The sequence below is a fragment of the Corylus avellana genome, chromosome 1 (genome assembly GCF_965113065.1).
Source record: "Corylus avellana chromosome 1, dhCorAvel1.hap1.2, whole genome shotgun sequence".
NCBI classification, from domain to species: Eukaryota; Viridiplantae; Streptophyta; class Magnoliopsida; order Fagales; family Betulaceae; genus Corylus; species Corylus avellana.
In genome coordinates, this window is record NC_142490.1 from 9,760,826 (window position 1) to 9,788,694 (window position 27,869).

Below are 27,869 nucleotides of genomic sequence, written 5' to 3' on the forward strand. Positions count from 1 at the left end.
GAAAGAGCCAAAAGAAGAAAATATATCATTCTTGCCTGCCTATACACGTTTGCCATGACATCATTTAACTGCAATTTACACCACAATCATGAATCATGTAATATAGTAGCTGTGGAAGGCTGAATACATAACAGCAGTTCTCTCTGGATAAACTTTACACCTCCTAGTTTTAGATGCATAGAACAAAACCATTATGTAAATGTTCTGGTAGAAAATGCTGATGAATTGGCAACATAACTCCTACCTAACTTTAAAAAGCTGATGCAAAAGTTTCCAAAGAAAAATTGCACAATATCTGTTTTCTTGACATGAACTGCAAGAATCTTACAATACAGGACAAAAGTAGTCCTCCTAGTTCATGAAGAAAAAAAACTAGAAAAGCGCATGTGAATATGAATGGGAGGGAATATATTATTTTCTATACCAGGAGAAAAAGGATTGATACAAAAATTTCTGCCATTAAGTATATGATTTATAGCCTTCATCTATGGTTGATCTTGACTTGCTCAAAGGGCTGGATACTTTCAATAAAAGCTACCAGAGGCTGCAACCAGGTGACTGGTGGATCCTACGAAGCACAAAGAAAGGGAGCCGCCAAAACATGCGGTGGATTCTCTTCAAATAGAAATTTTATTCTACTGAAAACCAGTGTTATCTTCTCAAACTGTCTGATGAAGCCAGCCAAAAGAATATACGCGCCAGGATTCCTGAAACATGATACTACAAATTATGTCGAAAGATACAAGAAAGATATAATCATTTGTAAAAGTGAAACATGAAAACTGAATGGTTTGGGTAAAGGAGAGAATATGAGAGAATGGGGGAACTGAATGGGTTGATTTGTGAAAAATGAAGATAGACAACAATCAACAAGCAGCTCAACGTACATAAAAATATACATCATTCAACAATTCAGCCTTTGGCCGACATCCACCAAAGAAAGGAGTTTTACAATGAATCAAGGAAATTATAGAATTTATTGCTGCCACAAACCTACGCTACTTATCAAACAAAAAAAAAAAACAAACCTAAGCTCCAAATACACCCAACTTAAGGACCCTCTCTATTTGCTCTCTGATGTAGGACGATATTTATCTTTATTTTCGGTAAAAACGAAAATAAAGAAAATATCAAAAATAATATTGGAGCAGCGCCGCTTGATCAGAATTTTAGCTATTCTCAAACAATGGAAGTACAAAAGGAAAGATTGCCATGATTCCCGCTGATTGTCAATTTTATATTAGGATTTTATTTTATTTTATTAGGACTTTATTTCCTTTCCTTATTAGGATTAGGTTTACTACTACTATAGGATTATGTTTACTTTCCTACTAGGATTAGATTTACTTTCTCTACTAGGATTAGATTTACTTTTTCTACTAGAAGTAGGTTTACTTTCTCTACAAGTATTTCTCTTCTATAAATAGGCTTGCCTATTATGTAAAACTCATTGAATGATAATCAAATCAGAGAATTCTCTCTCAAATACTCTGCGGAGTTTTATTTTTTTCTTAGCCTGCAGGCTTGTTTTATCTTTTGGGTAGAAGACGAAGACGCTTCTCCTTGCAGAATCAAAGACGCTGCTCTTTGATTAGTTACCTTAGTCTTCCGCTACGTCAGTTGGTATCAGAGCAGGCTTTATCCTGATCATGGCCAATCAGCGCAACGGTGACAAACTTCTCCAACAACGCCGCTTGTAGGGGAGGGGCTCTTTCGAAAGCCAAATTCATGGGGTATCCGAGCCGGCATTATCCGGATTCGATGGCCAACTTATACTACAACAACAACTTCTATAACGACGCCGTTCGTGAGAGGGATGTTGTTTCGAGATCCGACTACCAGCGATACATCAAGCGATCAGAGGGTCCTTGGAGAACCGAATTCCAAGAGCTCAAGCAGACAGCGCAGATGATGCAACAGGAGGTGCGCCAATTGTGGGAGTCGTTTGAACGCAGGCAGATGCGTGCCCATTGGAATCATAGAGACACTCGGGAGTACCGGATGAATAACGATCTCCCTTCATTCGATGGTTATCTTCACATTGAAGATTACCTTGACTGGATAATGGAGGTAGAAAGATTCTTTGAGTACATGTGTATTCCGGAAGAAAAGAAGGTGAAGTTGGTGGCTTATAAGCTCAAAAGTGGAGCATCCGCTTGGTGGGAATGGTTGAAGCTCTCTCGATCCAGGGAAGGAAAAAGACCTGTGACATCTTGGCCTAAGATGAAGCGGTTACTCAATGCCCGGTTCCTACCACCAGATGACTATGGGATCCGAAGGGAACCCGTTCGGTATCTGTATGTTGACCGATTCCGTGAGGATGACGTAAGCCACTTTCGTCATGTCCATAATCATCTTCATAACTCTCCAAATAGGCCCTTCGCCTATGAAGAGAATTTTAATTATGGTGAAGAAGTTGTGGAAGATGTTAAGTTGGTTGAAGAAGTGGAGTTGCCATCAGAGAAAACATATGTGCAGCCACCATCATTGATTCCAACGACTACATCAATGGAGGAACAGCTACCGCCTCCTCCACCACAAGTGCAACTTTCTCTACCACAGTTACAACCTCCTCCACCACAAGTGCAACCTTCTCCACCACAGATGCAACCTTCTTCACCACAAGTGCAACTTCCTCTACCACAGATGCAACCTACACCACAGGTGCAACTCATCACGATCATCACAAAAATTGACGATTCTTTTGAAGAAAACAATGAAGTTGAAGATGATACCCAAGAAGAAATCGTTGGAGGAATTTTGGTGGAAGTAGACGAAAAGGAAAAATCATGTCTTGATTCTATCTATATAGATTTCTCCAAGTACTTTTCTTCAGAGGAGCCACATGTGCCATGTCCCAAAGAAAACTCGAGGACGAGTTTTTTTTCAAGTGGGGGTGTCTGATGTAGGACGATATTTATCTTTATTTTCGGTAAAAACGAAAATAAAGAAAATATCAAAAATAATATTGGAGCAGCGCCGCTTGATCAGAATTTTAGCTATTCTCAAACAATGGAAGTACAAAAGGAAAGATTGCCATGATTCCCGCTGATTGTCAATTTTATATTAGGATTTTATTTTATTTTATTAGGACTTTATTTCCTTTCCTTATTAGGATTAGGTTTACTACTACTATAGGATTATGTTTACTTTCCTACTAGGATTAGATTTACTTTCTCTACTAGGATTAGATTTACTTTTTCTACTAGAAGTAGGTTTACTTTCTCTACAAGTATTTCTCTTCTATAAATAGGCTTGCCTATTATGTAAAACTCAATCAATTGAATTATAATCAAATCAGAGAATTCTCTCTCAAATACTCTGCGGAGTTTTATTTTTTTCTTAGCCTGCGGGCTTGTTTTATCTTTTGGGTAGAAGACGAAGACGCTTCTCCTTGCAGAATCAAAGACGCTGCTCTTTGATTAGTTACCTTAGTCTTCCGCTACGTCAGTTGGTATCAACTAACCCTAAATATAACTGAGTGGGTACAAAAGACAAATGAACAGCACCAGAGTTCATAATTCTGGTTGGTTTGCTGGGTAGTGGGTGCTTCTTTCCCTGACCCCTGCTGAGACTCTGTATACTCCTCTACCATGGGGCCCATTACAAGCATAGGGTCAATCCAATGGGTTGAATTCAAAACACCAGTGCAACAGTGGGGCTACATGATCTTGCTTGAATAATTTTGCTAGTGTGTTTGGCTATGTCTGTCTTTCCTCATTTTTTTTAAATAAGAGATGCTCAAGTCTGCTACGTAGGTGGTAGTTCATCTCCTTCAGAAGCCACTGTTATTTCTCAACCTCCAAATCACCCACATTTGACAAAACAGAACTGAATTCCAAACTCTATGCCTATGTCCCTCGGGCCTTGATACTCCTCTGTCCAACAATGGAAGTAAAAATACTAACAACCAAAGATCTGCTGCAATAGGGAAATGTAGTGAAGCAATGTGAACATAAAAATATTACGTACCTAACATTTGCCCTTGTCTATTGTTTCAGACTATATATACAGGCATTTTGGTAAAACTTCAGCCTGTACTATTTGTTATTTATTGGAGACGGTCAAATGTGATTTAGTTTGGGATTGTGATTTCATAGACAAAAAGTACGATTTTAAACGAAATCGCAAAAAATGAATTGTTTGGGATTGCATTTTTTTTAAATTGTTATTTTAAAATCTGTGTTTTGAAATCAAAGGTAAGGAGATACTTTTTGAAAACGCACAATTTTAAAAGCTTAACTACGATTTTAGAGGTCAAATTGCGATTTTGTTCAAATGCTTAACTGCATTTTTAAAAATCATGTTTTCAAATATCACATTTTAAAATCGCACTTTTTGAAATCATAAACCCAAATGGACCCTTAGTCTACTTTCATCAAGACTAGATATAGATGGCATCATTAAACGAATCCAAGAAAATAAGGCACTTTTCACATAGACACACACGAGTGCACATGCCCACACATAATTTTCTTGCTAAAGCATATTATCAGTGGAAAACATGTTTTGGCTAAAAAGGACTTTAGCAAACCTCTAAAAGCCAGTGCCAGTGACTACACACCACTTGCATTCATCACAGGCTTCTTGCTGTTCTAGATACGTAGTGAGGGTTTAACTTAACACCATTGGTTTTGCTTTTTTTTTTTTTGATAAGTAATAAGAAGTTTTATTAAAGAAAGAGAAAAGCGAGAAGTGCCCCTAATTACACACGAAGTATACAAAGGGGGCCAAAGCGAACCCAAAGCAAAACCCCAGCACACCCACCCAAAAAAACCAAACAACCACCCAAAAACCCTCAAATAAACACACCAACGCAAAGCCCACTAACCAAACACCCTCATCCCTTCACAAAAGACTATGACACTATAATCCTGCCCTTCCTTCTCCTGGACGACGCACTAGCATTGCCATAGTTAACAGAGCTTTCTAAATTAAACAGCTCTCTTTTGCTTTTATTCCTAGGCCTTTTTCCTTTAGCCCTAGGCCGGGCGACGTCCATAACCTGAAGAAAATCCGCTGAATATGGATCCTCCTCTTCACCGCAACCCAACTCCCAATCAAGGGGATCGGGGGGCAGCTCCCCAAACTTGAAGGCTTCATCCAAGACTGAAGAGTTGTCACCCACTACTTCATCATCCTTAATAGCCACATGCGATGAAGACTGAGACTCCCTTATCTCTTTCGGACTTGGGTTAAAAAACCCTCGCCGTAGAAAGCCCCTCATTGGATTAGAGTTCTTAGAATCAGGCTTTCTTATAGCCACCTGACCGTGTGCAACCTCTGAAGAAGCCTGAGCAACAAACCCTGCAACTGGTTGGTAATGTATCTGCGGAGCACTAAAAGATTCCACCGCCTCAAGAAGAAGAGAATCATTCACCCGAATTCCTCTTTCTTTCTTAGCTCTCCGGTAGTATCTCAATATTTGCTTATATATAGGAACCCCACTGCCCAGAGACATGCGTAACCTCTCTCCCAAAGCTAACGCCCCTGCAGAATTTGCATCATGATTTTCCGGCAGAACCATCTGCCCAGATGATAGTGTAGAAGAGGGCGGGACCGAGACACGTCCTCCTAAAAACCTCTCAATTTCTTTCTTCATAGACGCCAAATTCTGTTCCTCCTCAGGGGACAACACCTCACGAGCTTCCTTGCTTGCCTGACGAAAAGACACCTCCAAGTCCTTCAGTATTGCCATATGCGTGACATCGTCCTTAACCACTTCTCGAAAAGACTCAATCAGCCATTTTTGTGATTTGTTCAGACCAGAATCAACAATGGCATCAGAGGTGAGCGTCGGCGAGGAAAGAGGGACAGAAACCTCCTCAGCCTCAGCCACTATCACACCTGCGGAAGAATCAGCAGACGAGGAAAGGGCTGAGGTAAGAGGGTCAGAAGGAGGGTCACCGGCATGGACTGGCTGGAAGCCGGCATGAACAGGAGACACTCGCTTAAAATCCGAGGCTCTGTCCCCCCACTTAGCTATCGCGGCCCCTGTCTCCCTGTGAGACAGATAATCATCACTGCCCAGAGCTATGTCTTGCACTGACAACCCAGGAGCCTCAGCAGATGAAGGAATCACCGGAGATGTCACCGGCGAGGTCGACCCAGAAACCGCCGACAAAGCAAACCCAGAACCTGCCGACGAAGCAAACCCAATACCCTCCGACGAAGAACCCAAACTCGACATCACATGAGCAGCCGCACCCGCGGGAACCACTGCGTTAGAGACCACAGAAGTCGCCGGAAAAGACCCCGGATTGAACATCGGCGAGGCAGAAACGAGCAGCGACGACGACTGCTCCGATAGGGCAGACCCAAGACCCACACGAATCCCAGAAGCAGACTTGCGTCCAGCTCTCCGCCTAAACCCAACAATAAGTTTAGGCTTCAGGCCCGTCCTAAAGCAGGCCCGGTCCAGAACAGGCCCAGGCTTCGCAAGAAGCTTCTTCCAACGACCAGGAACCCAAGAGCCTTCAAACCAAGAATTGGGCTTAAAGCCCAGTCCGATAGAGAAGACCCGAATCACATCAGCCCTAAGATTATTCAGATACGCCTTCAACGAGCGCACAACCCTAATCAACTTCGTCGCTGGATCGCCGCCACCACCCTTAACCAACTCAGGACAGCCCACCATCGGAAACTGAGCGCCAACCGGCTTCACATCACCAGAATCCTCGGACAACACCGCGGCATAGGACCGATTCGAAATAGCATTCGGTATACCCCCTAAACCCTTCGTCTTCGCTGCGAGAGACACCAAAAATTTCCGTAGTTCATCCACAAAGCAGCGCCAACCCCAACCTTCACGGCCCTCAGGGAGCCAAATCACCCCTTTCCGAACACCATCAGCAAAGACCCCGGCCACTAAGAACCGACCGGCCTTATTGCAGCCCTTATGGATCTTCAAAATCATCTCATCCTCCCGAAATGATTTGGCGAAGAACTCCGACCCTTGAGATTTTAGCGCCTCCTCCACCATGTCCGCCAGCCAATCGGAACGTCGGAGGCTCAGAGAAAAAGAGCCAGAGAACCCTTTTCTCTTTTCTTCCAAGCGCAACTCAGGCTTGCCCGCTTTCGCCAAAAAGGAGAACGATTTAGCTTCCACAACAAATCTTCGCTCCATCCTGTCCATTGCAAACGCATCCCACGATCCCGAACCTAGGTCTAGCGGAAACGCGCCTGCACGCGCCTCCGCTAGAGAGGAAATAGAGAAAACTAGGAGAATTCTAGAGTGAGAGTCTCTCGTCTACCATTGAAGCAAATTGGTTTTGCTTTTAAAACTTCTATCCTGTTTTTGTTTTAAATTCTCTAGGAAATTAGGGTAGACTACCCAAAAAAAGAAAAAAAGAAAAACAACTTATAGAAAATTTATATGTGATCCTATGTATTCTTAATTTCGTCAGAAGTATGGGTAATGTTTTCTTTTTTCTTTTTTTTTTTGATAGGCAAGTATGGGTCATGTTTTCTAATGATGATGAAACTTTATCCTAAATTTTGACTTAGGACATCTTAGTTTCATCAGCATTTTCAATTACTCAACTGAATTGGCTGAATATTCCAGATCCATCATTCAAATTATTATAAGACCCATCCACATCTAATTACTCAAGAAACTTTCACTGTTGGCTTCCTATCTAGATCCAACTTTTCCCTGATTGATTTCCAAACTCTGTCCGAATCTAAGTTCAGCCAAATAGTTGTTTTTTGCAACAAGCAACCAAATTTGAGTCACCGTAATTATTAAAGCTGCAAAGAACAAAGTAGACATAAATATAGATTGACTGATGGATCTGAACATTGAAAGCTATTCGCTTCTTCTTTTTCATGTTTTCTTCCAAAAGAACCAAGCTTACGAGTTGTAAACCAAACTCTTCTTCACGCTCAAAGAAGATATAATACCATCGGTGCAAGAAATGAGAATGCAGGTTATAGACATTAGCTTTTACTTATAATAAATTTTGTTTTCGTACACTTCATGTATACTCGGGTTGCGCCTTCGCGCTTTTTAATGAAATTCAATTACTTATAAAAATAAATAAATTTTACTTATCAAAAAAAATAAATAAATAAATTTTGTTTCAGTTTTGTACTCAGACAGGTGAAAGTTTACATATTCAAAACAAACATGATTCAGCCAATTGGTTATTATGAATTGTCACTTTTTTGACTTTATACCATATAACAATGTGTCAACATTATCGCATGTAGAAATCTTACTCTTCAAAATGACAACTAGACCTGAATACCCAACTTTAAGAGAGGTGCATGCAATTGAGCTAGACTGGTTTCTTTCTCCATAGCTAGTTAATTTAAGTGCAAGGAAGTACTTCAAAGATGCCTCCTTGTTTCCCTTGACTAGTAAAAGTGACTGAGATTCTCCTAGAATCAGAAGAACAACCGTGCACATCATAGTTGGCAAGTTACCAAGTTACCAAGTTACCTTAGAGGGGAAGAAGAGGTGCTTTCTCATCTTGTTCAACACGATGGCTTGTCTGGGATCACATTAGAGAAAAAAGATAAATAGTATGAATATGATAAATCAATCAAAATCTAATGAAACCTGTTCTCACAAATATAATAAAAAACTGTAACTGAAGTTTCTTACATCCTCATTTGCCCCAGCTGCCATATTTACAAATGATGTATCCTTTGACCTGGAAAATAATGCAAGTGGTGAAAACTACTTTCATAAAAAAAGCTTTAGGTTACTATAATTTTTGTTGATTTCATCACTGTGAAATAAGAAACATGAAGCTGATAGATACCAAAATAAATATAAAAAGAAAACTCTTTCACTAGAATATATAAGGATGCCCAGTGATTCTAACTGCACGTACACAAAAACATATATAAGGATGCCAATGGATGTGAACCACCAAGAACATTATCCCATAAACTAGTCAAACTGATGGTTATTACTTGTCGAAAATACCAAGGACAAACCCTCATGATCATGGATTAGTTTACATATAACTTATGAACAGAACCAAAATGGACAAGCACACACCTTCGATTGTTCTCATTGTCCATCATTTCCAAATTACCATTCTGTGGTTCATCCTTAATCTTCGAAAGTGGTGAAAAGAACTGTACAGAAAAATAATACATAAACGAAGTTCAAGAAACAGAATGGATGGATAAGTTCTCTCTCTCTCTCTCTCTCTCTCTAGTTTACCTGATGCATAGAGATGAAGACAATAGAGATTCCCAAGACAAAGTTTATTGTCAGAGTATGACCAAACAGCGCAGCAGATGCTATCCCTGTGAAGATTGTGGCAACAGTTGATGAATATTTCTTCAAAATTGTATCTGCAAGTATCAAGAAAAATCTCATTTAGAAAAGTACTAGGAAAATTGTACTGTAAACCCTTCAGTTCATGGGATATAATGATAAAATACCAGTACTAAGAATATAATATGGATACAGTAAACCATCCCTAGGTTTAAACATGCAGTTTCAATATTTTTACTCCTTGTCCTTTCAATTCAAGCCAGACCTTGAAGCTTATCAACGGTAGCATCCTGGCTGGTCATGATACCACAACATCGTCAAAGGGATTATGCTGACAAAACATTTACTTCTCTTCCAACTAACCAAAAATAAGAGATCACAGTAAATTCAATCCTTCTGTCAATATTACTTGGATGCAAATTTTGATGATAAAAGCATGAGTGCGCCGTGCGCGTACTGCTAATACCAGCATGGTCAATTAAATGGCAACATACCTTCTTTTTTTTTTTTTTTGATAAGTAATTAAATGGCAACATACTGATTCTTAATTCTTTACTGTTTAACATTGGAAAATAGTGCATTAGGATAGTAGCCAGACTTTCAGAAAGGCAGTGCATATGGACTTGTAAATTGCTGATTGACAGCGACTTGACCACAAAAACTGAGTCAACATATGGTGTGGGCGGCACAAATGGGAAAGGATTAATTTATAACTTGCTTAAGCATAAATCAGGGTTAAAGGTCTCTAGTTCATATATCAGAGATATCATTTGTCAAAATTCAAGTTGATTTAGTTTCTCTCCTGTATATTCTTGTGTAATTGGGTAGTGGCTTCTGGTGTCCTTTAATGCATTCATTTTACTTACAAAGAAACACATATTAAATAAACCCCAAAACTAGCAGGCTGAGGATAAACTGGCTAGTGCCATGTTAGAATTCAACCGTGTGTGTTTGTGTGTGTGTGTGAGAGTGAGATAGTTCGTTTCATCCATTCTGTCTGAATCTAAAAGGTCGAGAGGAAAAAAAAAAGAAAAGGAAGCACAATGCTAAAAAAATGTATAGCAATTCACTGAAACATAAACTGCAAAACAAAGTATGAAAATTCTAGTAACGTAATCACCTGCATATTTGAAGAAAAATGATGATAAAATCCCTTGGGCTGCATTGTTGCAAATTAAAAGCATAGTAGCCTTGGAATGTCCTTGCAGTATATCAAAGCTACTGGGACCTTAAAAAATTAAGATTCAGAGGTTAAAGAATTATTAAAACACGTTTTCCCTATCATTCCATGATGACATCAACTTTATAATCAATCTGTGTGAAACATAACTCAACCCAAGTCTGAAAATTGGGCTATGCCAGCAAACAAGGAAAAAAAAACTAAATAGAAGAGAAAATATAAATCTAAAAGGGCATTGCATCCAGAAAAAAAAAAAAAAAAAAAAAAAAACACTCTTCAGGTTAATAGACAACAAGTGTAAATAAATAAATAAATACAGCAAGTGTAAAAGACTTTCAATGCAATCACTTATGACCAACTAAATGAAGATTAGGGAAACCCTATTAACATCATAATACAAGTCAATAATTGATAGCATGCTCTCCATCATACAATATACATTTATCAGAGGCTTCATACTTTTTTTTGACGAGGAACCCCTCCAAGGCAAAGCCATTTAGTATACCCACTCCTGCAGGGTAAACCTCGGACCCATGTAAAGTGCCCCCTCCACACAGATCGGGTAATACTCCTTCACTGGCGGGCTGGCCCTCAGACTCATTAATACCTTTTCAGTTCTTCAGTAATGTCAACCATTATAATTTAAACTATGTTTGATATTTTACCTTTGAAAATGGCGATTCCAATAATAGCTAGAAAGTTGAATATGGCACCATAACCATATAGAAACAAGTTCTGCAAAAAGTACAAAGTACCTTTTTGATAAGAGAGTATTTAAATTGGTTGTAATAGAGAATAATCGTTTAAAGCTTTGATAAAGCCATAATACGAGTAAACCTGATAAACTTATTATAAATTACAGTTTAAGATGCAGAGAAAGTTACAGAATCATCCTAAGCTGGGATAAATCAAGCAGCACTCTAAGGGGTCCAATATCCAGTTTAACCTTGCCTGAGATTCAATAACAGGTTTACATGGCAGCCAGCACAAAGTAATACAGAACTGAAATCAGAGGTCAATATTTGAATATCAACTAGCTTTACCAATTCCAATCTTTAGTATTTACATAATTTCTCTACAACTGTGGCAACTGGCAAACCACAAAATGAAGGTCCAGCTTGAAGTAAAAAATGTATGGATTACCACATCAGTAATAGAACTTTACCTGAAGGTAAATGCTTGTCTCAAATTGACTCTTCAAAGCATATTCGTTGTACACTGATGCCAGTGATGGAACAGTGACCTGCATTGATGTTTAATATCAGTTTCCATTACATCATATTCTTGAATACAACAGATATTTGAAATCATACATCTTTGTGTTTAGTTGCAACAGAAACACTTCTCATAAACAATTTCTGTACTTCTTAGCAAATATACTATATGGCTTATCAAGTATAAACAGTTAGTAAACATAATGTTAATATAACAACTATGCTTTGCCAATTATTATTGTACAATTTCTTTTAAGGGAAAGTGTACATGTGGACCTATTCAGTTTTGATCCCACAACCTTACCCTCCACATCAGGCTTATGGGGGGACGCATCAATTGAACTAAAACTCATTCACCTTTTATCATTTTTATCCATGAAGAATTGTTTCCATAGCACAGTTAAACTCAGTGTCCAGTCACAGCATGCTAATCCCCAACACGAATAAAACCAAGTAGTTCTCTGGAAGCAATTGGTCTTAGGAAAACTCAAACTTATGATTATGACATCAACAGCAGGCATCAAGCGGCAGTGTTTCCTGAGGGAATCCATTACTATATGCTTGTGATAGTGAAATTGGCTTGTCTTACATGAATCTCAATGCAATGAACTTATCAAATTCATCCCCCTACTAGCCATGAATACCAAATACATATACACTCAAAACGTTAGCAAACAGTAACCATCTCGAAAAATTTCAGCAATTCCCCCATTCAAAAAGGTTAGTGAACCTGAACCAGATTGTTGCACACTAAGTAATCACTTCTTACAGAGACAACTACAAAAGCTAGCCACAATGAAAGAGCGACATAAGTTTTCTGTATACATACAAAAATCAATGTGTATAAATATGCGCCTGTAGCAACTGGAAGACCTAGAGCAGTGGTACCCCCAGGTAGAGATTTCAGCTGGTTGACACTAATTCCAATGAGCAGCAGAGCAAGAGCCTCCCACTGTCGCACAAAAAAAATAAATAAATAACATTTGGGATATGAACATTCAGAAAGTCAAACTGTGATATGGATCAATTAAAAAATGTTTACTGTCAAACTAACCTGAATAATGGAAAAACGCCTTCTCATTATTATTCTTAGCAAAATAGCAATAACCAAAACCTGCATATATTTGCAATCCATATATAAATCTTTCATCATAAAAGAAATCAAACAAGAATACAACTATCTATACATCATTCCGTCCATCAATGAGAGAAAAAGGGGAGAACATTCAACTCAATAGGAACTGGTAGCTTCGAACTACTACTTTTTTTTTTTTTTGATAACATAAGAGAACTTTACTCAGATTAATTGCACGTCGCAAACGCATACTGTACAACAATCCTCACCGTTAATCAAACTCCTACGGGTAACTGACCCCACCCGCCAGAACCAGTTACCAGGTAATCCAAGAGCTTTCACCCCTAACGGGCTAAGCTGTTTATCCTCATGCCCAGGAGGCACTTCGAACTACTACTTAAAGGGTTCAAAATCAGTCTACAGCCTGAAGCCATTTCAACTAACTTGCTGAAAAGGCCTGGAGCCACACTCCCCCACAAATGAAGCAGAATTAACTTTACATTAAATGCAAAGCTCAGTTGACAGTTTCGTAAGCCACAATGTTTTGTTTATAAGGGGGAAAAATACGATCTAGATCAATAAATCCAAATATAAAATGCATCAATATGAGAACAGACATCATAATATATCACACATGAATATACCTTCAAATTGCTCAGCATCTTAACCGTCGCGGGATTAAAATAAAGCTGCACATGAAATAGGAGTGTTATTGTGATAATACTTGAAGCTCTAACTAATCAAAGGTAGATTCTAGCATCAATAAGTAAATGTTCAACTTCTTTCAGAAAAGTAATCAATTTGATAACAGAGTTTGTTAATAAGCTTGTTAGTTTGGTTAGAAGGTTGTTATTGTGGTTAGTTACTCAGGGTATTAGTTAAATGGCCATTATTGTAATTGTACCCTTTTCTGAAAATCTATAAATAGATGTAGAAACGGCTATGATCAATATCTAACAAGCCTCTCACTTTTCAACGTTTCTCTCTTCTAAATTCCCTAACATGGTATCAAAGCACTTCACTCAGATCCCTCTCTTTCCTTTCTTTTCTTTTTTTCTCTTCTGCAAGCACTTTTCCTTCTAAAATCACTTCTTTTTGCATTTCAGTGCTTTGCCTTCTTTTTTTGTAAACAATGTAAATAGAGATTTTCTTTCTAAAGCAGAAAATTTCTTTCTTGGTGTGGTTGTATCATTGTTGGTAGAGTTGATGCACACAGCAAAACCGTCTCATGACTGCTGTGGTTTGAAGTGATCTATGGTTTTGTATGCGGTGGTGTGTGGTAGTGTTTGATGTTCACATTCATCTGAGATATCTGTTGGTGGTTTCATGGTAATCAGAGAGTTCTGTGGAGGTTTCATGGTTATAGGAGAGTTCTGTGGTCGTTTTGTGGTAATCAGATAATTCTATGGTGACCAGAATTGCTTTCAATGAAGACGTGCAAAATGTATGGTGATTTCTTTTTGATGTGCGGCACTTGCTGGTGAAACTCCAGCATTCTTTGGAAGAAGAAACCTGTGTTTGGCTATGGGTGTTTTCAACCGTTTGGGCCTCTCATGGCGGCAACTTGCTCGGTGAGAGACATACCAACAAACTATTCCTCCACATGCTGCAAACGAACCACCAGTTGATCCTCGCATGCTGCCTCCTCGCAATCGTGCACATCGTTCAAATATGCAAAACGGTTGGCCCTTCCGCATCCTCGTGGCGCCATGGAAAGTAAAATCTTGGCTCAGATACCAACTAATGTAGCGTGACATAGTGGACTCACAAATACAATCAACAAGCGATTCACAACTCTTCTAAAAAATTTATAAAGGAATTGAGTAAAATAGGAAAAAACGCAACCTTTGAGTAATCCTTATTGAAAACTAACAAAATATAACAAAGCTATGTTCTTGGGTCTTTATAATATATATTTATAGGCCCTACACTCCTAAATCTAGTAGAAATAGAAATTGGTTTCAACTTTTAGTCGCAACCAATTTGAACTGGTAAAAAATAACATGTTCCAAGTGCAATTCAAAATGAACTTGGGAAGAACGCTTCTTTCTACTTGTGTCGATCTTACCGTTCCAAGTTCAGTTCGAAACTGCCTGAAGAATGAGCCATAGAAGGAGCTAGAAGCTGGCGCCCCAACATGCGGTTGGAACTGCAATTGGAATGCCAACCCAGAAGCTTGAACTGAACTTGGGAGAAATGCTTCTGAATTGTTGTTGATACTGCCATCCCAAGTTCAGTTCGAGCTTCTGGGTTGGCATTCCAATTGCAGTTCCAACCCCAAGTTGGCACGCCAGCTTCTAGCCCCTTCTATGACTCATTCTTCAGACAATTTAAATGGGTGTTGGCCTTGGCCTTAGTTCGAACGCCCACACTTTGATCTGCTCCAAAGCTCTTCAAAAACTAAAATGTTGCACGGTCTACTTCAGTCATTCACCTCCCATGTCAATTAAATATTCTATGTGTTAGTGTTCACTTATTAATGATGAGTTTGACCCCACACATGAGGGAAAGTGGGGGAGTGTTAAAATATAAATTAAATGACTAAATTAATCATGTCCTCTCACTTAAGCTTTTAGGATAGCTGATGATTTAAAAATTAATAACATGGGCATTATTGTAATTGTACCTTTTTCTGAAAATCTATAAATAAATGTAGAGGGTTGTGATCAATATCTAACTAGCCTCACTTTTCTATGTTTCTCTCTTCTAAATTTCCAAACACAATTCAACTTTCCTACAGAGCATAAGGAAGGCAACTCATCATGTTAGGAATGTTCAAAGAGAATATAAAGAAAATATGAAGAATTGCAGTGGTAAGAGCATTATAAAAAGTTCTACCTGCATAATGAACTTTAAATAATTGTTAATAGCATAAAGGAGAGCGGGAATAGCGAGAAGCACATTGTTTCGAGCTGCCTGCAGAGGTAATAAAAAAAAAGGTAACGTCATCTATTTTTATTATACTCTTCTTTTCCTAGACTGACCAGTGACAGCAAAAAACCAATTGTGTTTGTATGTTGTCTAGATCAGAAAGTACATTTCTACTTGGCTATGCAAAAGAAATATCAAATCAATGTGCAAAATGCTAGATGCAAACAAAAAATTGATAGAAGTATGAAGAGTTGGAGGAAAAAAAATGTCAGTTCAATAGACAATATGACAAACATTAGATTGCAAGAAAAGTCCAGAACAGAGAGGGAGGAGAAGAAAAAACACCATGAAACTATTAAAAAAACCATTATCAAATATTCATAATTACCTATGAATTGTGGCCCAATGCAACAAGATTCACACTCAGCAAATTAAAAAAGAAAGGAAAATTCACTTGACCCCCCTAAACTCACATTTCTTTTACAAAGACACCTCCAAACTTCTATTTCCAACCTTTGGCCCCTTCAAACAACCATTTTTTTTTTTCAATTTACACCCCACCTTTAGATTTTGACATTAAACAGAAAGTTGCACATGTCCAAAATTCTGACTTGAATTGTCAAAATAGATCCTCTGTAAATTTCTTTTTTTAAAAAAATAAAATAAAAATCAAACAAAAAAATTATAGATGATGAAAGGGCAATTTAGGTATTTCAGGTCAAAATTTGTACATAAGGGTCACATGCACACCCATCCATTCATTTTAACACCAAAGTGTACCGAGGGGTGCAAATTACAATGAAATGCTAGTTTGAAGGGTATCACAAATAATAATTTGGAGATATATTTGCAAACAGGGCGTCAGTCCGGGCGTGGGTTAAGTGTAATCCCCCCCACCTCCTCAAAAAAAAGATTAATTACAGTTATCCCCTTCAACTACCACTCATTTACACGTTGGCCCCACAAACTACCACCTATCAAACTCAATCCTCCTCAACTATCAGTATTTAGCAAAAGTAAGGGTATTTTTGTCATTTCACGTTAAAAATGAGCATGTGCATGTCAAGTGTGCATTTTTCCGTTCATATTTAATGAGTTGGCTTAATATAAGGGCTCTTTTTGTTGGCAATTAATAGTTGGAAGGGGGTTGAGTGTGGCAAGTGGTAGTTTATAAGAGCAACGTGTAAATGAGTGGTAGTTGAGGGTTAAGTCTAATTAACCCAAAAAGAAAAGAAAATTAGTCTTGATCCATTGCAATGTTATGTGAATCCAATGAAGATCCTTGTCCTTGACTTTTATTTTTGTATAAGATCCTTGTCCTTGACTTATAATTTCAATAGACAAATGATCTTATATAAAAATAAAAGTCAAGGACAAGGATCTTCATTGGATTCCTTTTTCTTCCCCTCTTTACCTACAATTTTATTTTATTCTTGATAAGTAGAGAAAAATTTATTAATTTGTACTCAAATCCTAAGGTCAAAATGTTAAATAATTAGATGCATAATATAAGCCTTCAAAAGCACTCCATCCATAAGTATGAGATGTATGGCAAACATATCATCTCTTATACTGCTTGAGAAATCAAAAAAATAATGTCAAAGACAAAAAAGTTTTTGAAGTGTTGCATAACCAATTGAGTTTATTAGAGTCCATATCCCATAATTAGAGACATCATCAAAATAGATACAATGTACAAGGCCCATTTCATCTTTAGAATATACAAAGCCAAACTTGTGGTAATAGTATGTCTTACCTGTACAAGCGTAGAAAGAGAGAGAAGAGATTTCTCACCAACTTTTTTATGCCGACCCTGAAAATACAAAAAGTTGAAAAATAAGAAACTAGCAGCAAATGTTTGCCAATATAAGGGAGAGATCATAAATCTTATTCTCCAACCACATTTAACAAAAATATAAAAAAGCCTCCACTGAAGGATTGAAAAGTGCTTTGTTTTTTTTTTTATAAGTAATAATCAGTCTTATTAAAAGCGTAAAGGTACCCCAAAGTACACTGGGAGTATACAAAAGGATCAACTAACTAAAAAGGGAAAAGCAAACAAGAAAATCATCGTAACTAATCTTCATCGGAAGGACATGCGCAACAATCCAAAGGTATAATGTATGAAAGCAAGAGGATAAGATGTCTTCCAATGACCCCTCCAAATCCTCAAAACACCTATTATTTCTCTCCCTCCATGAACACCAGAAAAAGCAAGTAGGCACCATCTTCCAAACCGCGGCACTCCCCCTCCTCCCCGAAGACCACCAACAGGCAAGTAAATCCGAAACCTGTCTCAGCATCACCCAAGACAACCCAAACCGACCAAAAAAGGCACTCCACAAAGCATAAGCTACCTCGCAATGAAGGAGAAGATGATCCACCGTCTCCTCACTCCTCTTGCGCATACAACATCTGTTCGTCACAATCACATGTCGCTTCCTGAGGTTATCTAGGGTCAAAATTTTGCCAAATGCCGCCGACCACACAAAGAAGATTGCCCTCAGAGGAGCTTGTGTTTGCCACACTCTTCCAAGGGAATCGCCTCCCTTCAGTACATGCCAAGGAAGCATAAAGGAGCTTGACCTTGAAACGGCCTATTTTGGAGGAGATCCACTACAACCTATCTTCACACCCTCATCTCACTCGGGCAGAATGTAACACCTGAAAAAAAAAAAAAAAAAAAAAAAAAAAAAAAAAAAAAGGCAAATACATCCACCTCCCAATCATGAGCCTCTCTAAAAAAAACTAACATTCCACTAATTAGAGCCACCCAACACCACCAAATGAGCCGCAACTGAGGTGTCCTTTGCACAAACAATATTGAATAAACCTGGGAAAACTATCTTGAGAGCCGTATCACCACACCACAAATCATGCCAGAAGCGAACCCTAGTCCCATCCCCCACCTCAATCCGCGTAAAGCCTTTGAAAGTGTCCCACCCTTTCCTAATGTTCTTCCATAAGCCCACTCCAAAAGTTCCACCCGGCTCCATAGAGCACCACCCTCCCCATAAACTTCCAAACTTCGCATCCACCACATCCCTCCACCAAGTATCTCTCTCCGATCCATAGCGCCACAACCATTTCCCTAACAGGGCGCGATTGAACACCATTAAGTTCCTGATACCCAAACCGCACTCCTTAATCGGAGTGCAAACCTTTGACCACTTCACCAGGTGGTACTTGAACTCTTCACTTAGCCCACCCCATAAAAAATTCCGCTATAGCTTCTCAATCCGCTTAGCAACACTAACCGGAATAGGGAAAAGAGACAAATAATAAGTAGGCAAATTGGTGACAGTGCTCTTGATAAGCGTGACCCTGCCACCTTTCGACAAATACGACCTTTTCCAATCAGCCAACCGATGTTCTATCTTCTCGATAACTCCATCCCAAATATGCTTAGCCTTATAAGAGGCCCCCAATGGCAGACCAAGGTACTTTACTGGCAAATAAGCAACCCCACACCCTAGAATACCGGCTAACCTGCCCACTTGCTCCACATTCCCCACTGGAATTAACACCGACTTGGCCAAGTTAACCTTCAGACCGGAGGTAGCTTCAAACAGCAAAAATAAACTCTGCAAATAGCATAACTGGGCTGGCATAGCATTGCAAAAAATCAAGGTATTATCAATAACTAGAAGATGAGAACATAATATTACCGACCTTGAAACCTTCTATTAGCCCCCCATTAACCGCCGCCGAAATCATCCTACTTAAGGCTTCCATCACAAAAACAAACAACAGAGGAGACAGGGAGTCCCCTTGTCTCAAACCCCTAGAACTGCTAAAAAAACCATTAGGAGAACCATTGACCAGAATCGAGAACCGCACCGAAGAAATGCAATGTTCTATCCAAGAGCACCAAATCCCACCAAATCCACACCTCTTTAGCAAATATAACAAGAAATCCCAATTCACATGATCATAAGCTTTTAACAGATCCATTTTGCAAATAACTCCTGGCTCCCCAAATCTCAACCTACTATCAAGGCATTCATTAGAAATCAAGATAGGATCTAGAATTTTCCTACCCTTAATAAAAGCACTTTGGGACTGGGAAATAATCATATCCAGAACTACCTTCAATTAATTTACTAAAACCTTGGCTATGATTTTGTAGATACCTCCCACAAGGCTAATTGGCCGAAAGTCTTTTAGATTGATAGCACCGGTAACCTTCGGAATAAGCGAAATGAAAGATGCATTGAGGCTCTTCTCAAACATCCCTCCTGCATGAAATGCACTAAACACCTTCATAATATCCTCCCTCACAACCTCCCAGCAAGTTTGGATGAAAGCCATAGAAAACCCATCAGGGCCCGACGCCATATTACCATTCATTTTAAACACTACCTTTCTAACCTCGTCCTCTTCAAAGTCTCTCTCCAACCAACTAGCCTCCACCTCCGAAATGGAATCAAAGGAAATACCATCTACCATAGGCCTCCAAAGAGCTTTGTTCCCACCACTTATGTATAAAAATGCTCTATTAATAACCATAACACTTAATTTTGATGGTTAGACTATCGTCGGGCTTGCACTCAACAGTTTGTTTACTCGACTCGACTCAGGCTTTTGGATGCAACTGACATTTAGCAAAATAGACTGGCTTGAGATTGCCAAGTGCCACCTTTAGCAAAATAGAGTGGCTTGAGATTGCCAAGTACCACCAAATTAAGGGGTCAGACCACCGTAAGCCTAGACAATCATTAACACTGCAAGGAAAGGCATACCCTCTCATAAAACTCAATACCAATAGAGGCTTGTCTTTAAGAAATAAGGATTTGATCTCCCTTTAGACTCCAATAAACTAATGATACCAGATTTGCATTTGTTATAATTGAATTAATCCACCATGTCTGGGAAGAGATCCAAATACATCTATCAGTTGAGACACGAAAAATAACTGCACACCTTGACTACAGGGAAAATGCTAACTAAAACCCACGGCTTTGCTGCTATGGTCACTAAAGACCCTTTACCTAAAACATGGCACACTTGCTCCAACAAGTATGAGGGATGGGATGGGGTATGTTTGACACTTACAATACATATACGCATACCTCAATGCATCATTTGTAGTATATCATTCTATTAAAATGGCCTTCAAATGCTAGGAATTATTTATTCATATAAAGCAATGCCTCCTTCAATGGCAATGAAAACCTTAAAAGTACTGAAAACATCTCATTCATGAAAAAAGTATTCTTCTCCACATATTTTTTTTGTCTTTAATATTCCATATAAGCTCCACATATGTAAGTAACATAAACCAGTTCAGCATTTGCAAGCTTCCAAGATTAGCAATTGCCAAATCCATATATAGAAAACGAAGAAATTCTTTAAAATAAAAATATTTTAAAATACATATGAACACCAGTTATAAATGTGGAATGCATCTCAACAAAATTCAGGCCTGGGTGCACATACCCTCTACCCCTATAATCCTTAAAATATTAGAACATGTGACTATTACCTTCCCCATGGGACTAGCAAGCTTCCAACCCCCATGACATAGAACTTTGGAACCAAACACAAATTGTGCTACATTGACTTGTTTAGGCAATTTTGAATGAAAGAACCAAACACGAATTGAGATAACACAAGGTTTTATAGACACAATTGAGTTAATTAATCTCTCCACTTCTCTGCACCAATGACTTTCCAACTACCTAGAATCTTGAGAGACTAGAACACAATACTTCTTACTAGACAAGAATCAATTAGAGCAATTTGGCTACTCTCTCCAAAAGAAGATGCATACTAGAATTGTTGGGTGGTGATTAAGGAGGATATCAAGGGGGTTTTTGCGGAGTTCCATGAGCGAAGTAAATTTGAAAAAAGCCTCAACGCTACGTTTATCTCTCTTATTCCGAAGACCAATGGAGCTTCCGATATAAAGGATTTTCGTCCGATTAGCCTTGTGGGAGGGACATACAAGATTGTTGCAAAGGTCTTAGCCAACAGAATGAAGGAAGTGATGGATAGGGTCATCTCTAAGCCTCAGAATGCCTTTGTTAAAGGTAGGCAAATTTTCGACTCAATTCTTTTTGCCAATGAATGCTTGGACAGCCGAATCAGATCAGGGGAACCTGGCTGCTTGTGCAAATTGGATATGGAAAAGGCATATGATCATATGAATTGGAAGTTTCTACTTTACGTTCTAAGAAGATGCTGTTTTGGAGAGAAATGGTGCTTGTGGATTGAACATTGCATTTCGACTGTGCGTTTCTTGATTTTGACCAATGGATCCTCTTCTGGTTTCTTTGATAGCTCGCGGAGTGTGAGGCAAGGAGACCCTCTTTCTCCTTTCTTGTTCGTTCTAGTCATGGAGGCGTTTAGCAGGTTGATCAATGCCTCGATAAACAGGGGTCTCATCTCGGGTTTTTCTGTGGGAAGCAGAGAGTCAGATCGGGTTATTGTCTCTTACCTTCTCTTTGCAGATGACACTTTGGTTTTTTGTGGAGCAGATCCTAATCAAGTTAGAAACATTGGTGCATTACTCGTTTGCTTTGAAGCGGTTTCAGGGCTAAAGGTGAATCTGGCTAAATCTGTCTTGGTCCCTATTGGTAGTATGAACAATATGGGCACTTTGGCAGGCATCATTGGTTGCGGATCAGCTTCTATGCCTTTGAAATATTTGGGTCTTCCGTTGGGGGCCCCGTTTATGGTTAAGGCCAGTTGGGAGGACATGTTGGAGAAGTATGCCAGAAGGCTGGCCCCATGGAAACGGCTGTATCTGTCCAAGGGGGGGAGGGTTACTCTCATTAAGAGCACCTTATCCAATCTTCCCACTTATTTTTTGTCTCTGTTTCCTATCCCTGCATCTGTGGCGAAGCGTATGGAGAAAATTCAACGTGATTTCTTATGGGGTGGGATTAATGATGAGTTTAAGTTCCATCTGATTAGTTGGAACAAGGCATGTTCTCCGATCTTAGAGGGAGGCTTAGGGATCCGGAATTTGCGTTTGATGAACAAAGCTTTGTTGGGGAAATGGTTGTGGAGATTTGCTCATGAGAAAGAGGCTTGGTGGAGGAAGATTCTGGTGGCAAAGTATGGTGCGGTTTGGGGTGGTTGGCGATCCAGGGACCCCAGTGGTTCGCATGGGGTGGGGTTATGGAAGTACATTAGCAGGGGGTGGAGGTCGTTTCATTGCCACATTAGATTGGATCCTGGGATTGGGTCCAATATCAGGTTTTGGGAGGATATCTGGTGCGGTGACATGTCTCTCAAGGATACTTTTCCTGGACTTTTCAATATTGCCACCAATAAGGATGCGTCTATTGCGGATAATAGCGAGTGTATAAATGGCTCTGTGCAATGGAATGTTTCCTTCATTCGCAGGGTTCATGATTGGGAAGTGGAGGTCTTGGCCTCTTTTTATTCACTCTTGTATTCGCACTTGATGCGTGGGGTAGGGGAGGATAGGATGTGGTGGAACGCTTCAAGAAAAGGAAAATTTGAGGTTAGATCTTATTTCAGGATCCTTGCTTCCAAAGATCCTTCCCCCTTCCCTTGGAAGAGCATATGGCGTACCAAGGTTCCTTCGAGAGTGGCTTTTTTTGCTTGGACGGCCGCGCTTGAGTCAACCCTGGATAATGTTCGGAAGAGAGGTATTGTTGTGATCAACCGTTGTTGCATGTGTGAATCGGATGGGGAGTCAGTTGACCATCTCTTTCTTCATTGTGGGGTTGCGAGTATCTTGTGGAATGCCGTTTTCTCTCGGTTTGGTTTGTGCTGGGTGATGCCTGGGAGCGTCAGGGGGTTGTATGCTTCTTGGTGGGCGGGTGGCAAATCCCCTAGTGTTGTTGTGTGGAAGATGGTTCCTCTTTGACTTATGTGATGCATCTGGATCGAGAGAAATGCTAGATATTTCGAGGACTCGTCTAGGAATATTGAGGACCTTCTACACTTTTTCTTGTACACCCTTTTCACTTGGACCGCTGGCTGGCTAGCGCCCTTAGTGATAAGCTTCCCTGATTTCCTTTTTATGTTCTCTTCTTCTTTTTCTCCCTCTTAGTCGCTCTCTTGTATACTCCTTGTGTACTAGGGTTGCGCCCCTTTGTGCTTTGATAATATATCTTTATTGATCAAAAAACAAAAAAAGAAGATGCATACTAGAAGATTTTTGGATTCAAGAATCCAAGTCAGATGCAATGGTTTTGAGATCAAAGTAGTATGCATTTTCTTCTTTTACTAAAGTATCTAAAGTAGTAGTTCTCTCATAGATGTGTAGTTGAGAAGTCACATATGGAGGATTTTGCAACCCTCACACACAGCAAATTGACAATGTTTAATGATATAGAAAGCAATTGAGGCCTTGAAAATATCTTCATCATCTTCTTGGCATAACTTGTATATCTTGTTTAATATAAGTTTGTCCTAAAAGTCGAACTTCAATAATTAAAATTGCATCCACGTTACACACATTCCTCCACTACCTTGGAGACAATTATCCTCTTCACTCAATGGTTTTCATCATCTTCTCCCTGTTCACTAATCGTAGGTATTCTTGTCTCTTGCTACTGCTGTAACAAGACAGTTTTTTTTCTTTTTACATTTTCTTCACCAGTAGACATTTAATTTAATAAATAAGGAGAAAAACTTCTACTAACTATCAAGCTCTTATAGTTTTCCATGCAATGCACAGGACATATCATGACAACCAAATAATTGTGCTCCACTAAGAAACCCTGTAAGCAAAAATACCAAAAACCCCCACGGGAAGAGGGGGGGGGGGGAGGGGGGGGGGGGGGCGCAAAGAAAGAGTACTTAAAAATAATAATAATAAATAAATAATTAAAAAATCAGCAAAAATATTACTTGGTGAAATCCAACCCATTCCAAAAACATAGAAAGAAAGAGTAAATATACCTGGATCAAGAGCATAACAATAGCAAAAATCATTTTTGTTGCCTCTGTCAAAAAGTTAACACTGACAGGACTAAACATGAATTTCCCATCCACCTTAGACATATAAACCAATATAGGCTGCAGAAAGAGGAAACAAAGATACATAAGAAACTTTGGCAAAAATAAATTGAAACTGCAAAATGTAAGCTTAAGACATTGTTTTACAAGATTTATTACTTAAGTTGAGGTAGTCTGTGTTCCTATATTTTTTATATGAGAGTCATAATGGTGATCATGACTTCCAATGACTGAGTTGTACAAGGCCAGCTGAAGAGTCAAAATTCAATATATTAAAAAAAAAAAAAAATGCTCTGTTGTTAAGGTTAAGCAATCCTCTTCGGATAACTCATCCAGTCCAAGGATAGCTTTAAGGTCTTAATGCCGCTGTAAAATTCCTTTAATTGGTTGTCCAGTTATCCGAGGTTGGAGTATAATTGATGTTGAATATAAAGGATCTACAACTCGATAGATACCTTTGGCAGCTAATCCTTATTTAAGTATCATATGACATGTAATTATGTATTTGAATTTATACATATGTTTCAATACTCCTCCCATTGTCTTTTACACGGGAATAGAATCAACATAGTAGATAAGAAGGATCCAAGTACCTGTAGACCAACAAAGATACAGTCTCCAACAACCAAAAGGATGTTCAGGACCCTGGTTTTAGAGGAAACATCAATTCTATGCCGGTCATATGCCCTTGACACAGTTTTGGAAGTTGGGGACAACAATTTTGAGTGGCAAACACTGCATTCTACCATCCTGTTCTGCATGCACGTGCCCACCAGCCCTCAAAACAATACTGTTTTCAAAACCAATGAAATTGAGCTGAGGTAGGAATAACATTCGAGTATGAAATTTTACAACAAGAAAAACAGAATTCAATTAAAACGACCACCACTAACAGAAAGGTGATACTTGAGATGCTTTATGGTTATAGGACTGGTTATTATTCTGCATATATACATAACCTATGTGAGTCTATGCAAGCATTCAGACCTAAATACAAGTATACCCATGTAGTTGTGGATGTGCATTTACCTACATTTCATGAAATGATAAAAGTATACACATGTGGTTGTGGTTGTGGATGTGCATTTCCCTACATTGCATTTACCTACATTTCATCAATGTTCTGCCTAGTTGATGGATACGGTGGAAGAGGCAGCTCTGTCTCCAGAGATGGAAGAATATGACAAGTCTTGTCGTGAGGAAGAGAAGGCGCTACTGGTTCGTGGGGGTGGAAACAAGGCCGTTAGGTTTCTAGAGGCTGTCGTTTACGACGAGGGTGGGCGGAAAGGGATCATCTGGATCCCAGAGGGCCGGAATGGGCGGGGATGGCGTTAGATGAGAGCGACAGAAAAATAGGTCTATATCGTTGGATCCTAAGCCCAAAGCCGAAGGTAAAGCAACGCAGATATGTTGGGGGAGCCATTCCGGATCCGGAAATCGATCCAGACCCGGGTTCGGGTCCAAATTCGATCCTGAATCCCATCTCAGGTAGGGGTGGGTATCGGTTCAGAAAAGTCATTTTCGGTCAGTTAACCGAAATTGTCGGTTAAATCGGTTAATTCACCAATTGCATTTCGATAACAAATTCAAAATTTTCGGTTAATTTCGGTAGTCGGTTAATCAGTTAACCGTGAGCCTTTTTAATTGGGCCAATGCTATTTTTAAATGGGCCAAAAATTGGTTGTTTTGGGAGCCCAATTTTTTTTGTTTGGGCTAAAAAGACAAAAATAACTTATTGAACATTTTTTGGGGGCTAAGATCAATCTTGAGGGCCCAAATTTGTTCTTGGGGCTAAAATAACTTATTAAACATGTTTTTTGGGCTAAATAACAAATTTACTGTACAGCCTGAAGCTTTAACGAAGGTTTTAAATTGGTTTTTTCTGTTCAGTCCTAGAGCGTTAAGTTCTTTCTGTTCTCATGGTTTTAAATTGGTATGCAGTTCACCAATTGGTTACAAAAATGGGTAGATTCAGACAATCCCAAACCTTGGCAAACTTAGAATCCATCAAAGAATAATAAATAAAGTCTCAACTAAGCCACCTCCAACATGGATTACCTTCAATTTCTTAAATTTTCTTCCTTCAATAATCAAACAAATCAAAACATAAACATAATGATCAACATAAAAGAGTAAAATACACAAATAAGTAATATCAAGTAAGAAAGCAATAAGAATATAAGATGCCAAAAACTTAATCAAACAACAATCAATCTTCTGAGCCAATGAAAGCACCCCATGCACCAGCCTATACATCATACCTATAGGTCCTAAACAACCAAAACCTGACACAAACAGAGAAGAAGAACAAGGGCCAACAGCAATACAAATTTCAAGAATAATTACAGCAATTAGCAAATGCTTATCCAAAAGAAGAAAATTTATTTGCAGGAAAAATCAAGGTAGCGTAAATCAGATCAAGGTTGCGTAAAAAACTAAAAATCTATCATTTTCATTCCTAAGTATTCCTAAATCCTAATAATATAAACAAACTCGAAAATAAATGCAAAATCAAAGAATCAAAATCTAAACCCTCAATTAGTTCAAAAAAGACAAATCAAAGAAAATGAAGTAACTCGAAAAATCTATACCTGAAAAGACGGGAGACGAGAGAGAGATACGACGGCTTGCCGCTTGCAACAAGAAAGCGAGGGAGATGGCGATGAAGTTAAGCCACCGGACACGACGGGAGACGAGAGAGAGACACAACGGCTTGCCGCTTGCAACGAGAGAGCGAGAGAGAGAGTCGACAGACGGCCGCGAGAGAGAGAGAGAGAGAGGCAGCCGGAGAGAGACGGCCGCGCGGAGTGAGAGAGAGGGAGGCAGGAGGCAGGGCCGCAGGAGACTGGAGAGTTGAGAGGGGCAGCAGGCGTGAGGAGTTGGGATTATTTCAAATGAAAGTTTAGTTTATATCCAAACTTAAAACGACACCGTTTTGAGTTTCAATTAAATTTTTTTAAAAAAAATGTCAAAATGACGCGGTTTTACTATGCAGGAACGGTTCGGTCCAGTTAACCGAAAAAAAAATAATTTTATACCGATTAACCGAACCGAACCGACGTTGGTATAAAAAATTCATACCCATTTTTTTACCACAAAAGTCGGTTGACGGCTAATTTCGATTCGGTCGTCGTTGGTAGGCGGTCGGTAATTGGTAAGCGATTATTTTGCCCACCCCTAATCTCAATGTCTTTGTTGAGTCTTTCTTCGGATCCGGATTTATTGTGGGTGGATTCTCCGCAACATTGTTGAAGATACGGACGAGAGGCTGATTTGGGTACCATTGTTATCCTTAAATAATTATTTCCTCCAAAATAGGTAAACAATTTTTGGGGTATTACAACTATAGCAGGT

At 39.1% G+C, this 27,869-nt stretch overlaps 1 protein-coding gene across 1 annotated transcript; it reads right to left on the reverse strand.

Moving 5' to 3' along the window:
- On the reverse strand, positions 1-27,381 carry LOC132169553 (CMP-sialic acid transporter 3). The gene is made up of 16 exons (XM_059580574.2): positions 27,107-27,381; positions 25,109-25,305; positions 24,459-24,575; positions 17,332-17,388; positions 15,543-15,620; positions 13,349-13,393; positions 12,684-12,743; positions 12,459-12,581; positions 11,581-11,658; positions 11,081-11,150; positions 10,356-10,463; positions 9,179-9,312; positions 9,011-9,090; positions 8,609-8,657; positions 8,444-8,495; positions 1-707 (listed from the first exon to the last, which is right to left on the reverse strand). Exons 2-15 carry the CDS (start codon positions 25,274-25,276, stop codon positions 8,445-8,447), a joined length of 1,218 nt encoding a protein of 405 aa, XP_059436557.2. The 5' UTR covers positions 25,277-25,305; positions 27,107-27,381; the 3' UTR covers positions 1-707; position 8,444.
- Positions 27,382-27,869: the final 488 nt, after the last annotated feature.

Excerpts from the sequence above, each read along its gene's own strand:
- LOC132169553 (XM_059580574.2), bottom strand. The coding sequence starts at position 25,276 with ATGCAGAACAGGATGGTAGAATGCAGTGTTTGCCACTCAAAATTGTTG. Across the intron at positions 12,744-13,348 it reads AGATGCTGAGCAATTTGAAG|GTTTTGGTTATTGCTATTTT; the intron begins GTATATTCATGT and ends AAATATATGCAG. Across the intron at positions 8,658-9,010 it reads GACAATGAGAACAATCGAAG|GTCAAAGGATACATCATTTG; the intron begins GTGTGTGCTTGT and ends ATTATTTTCCAG.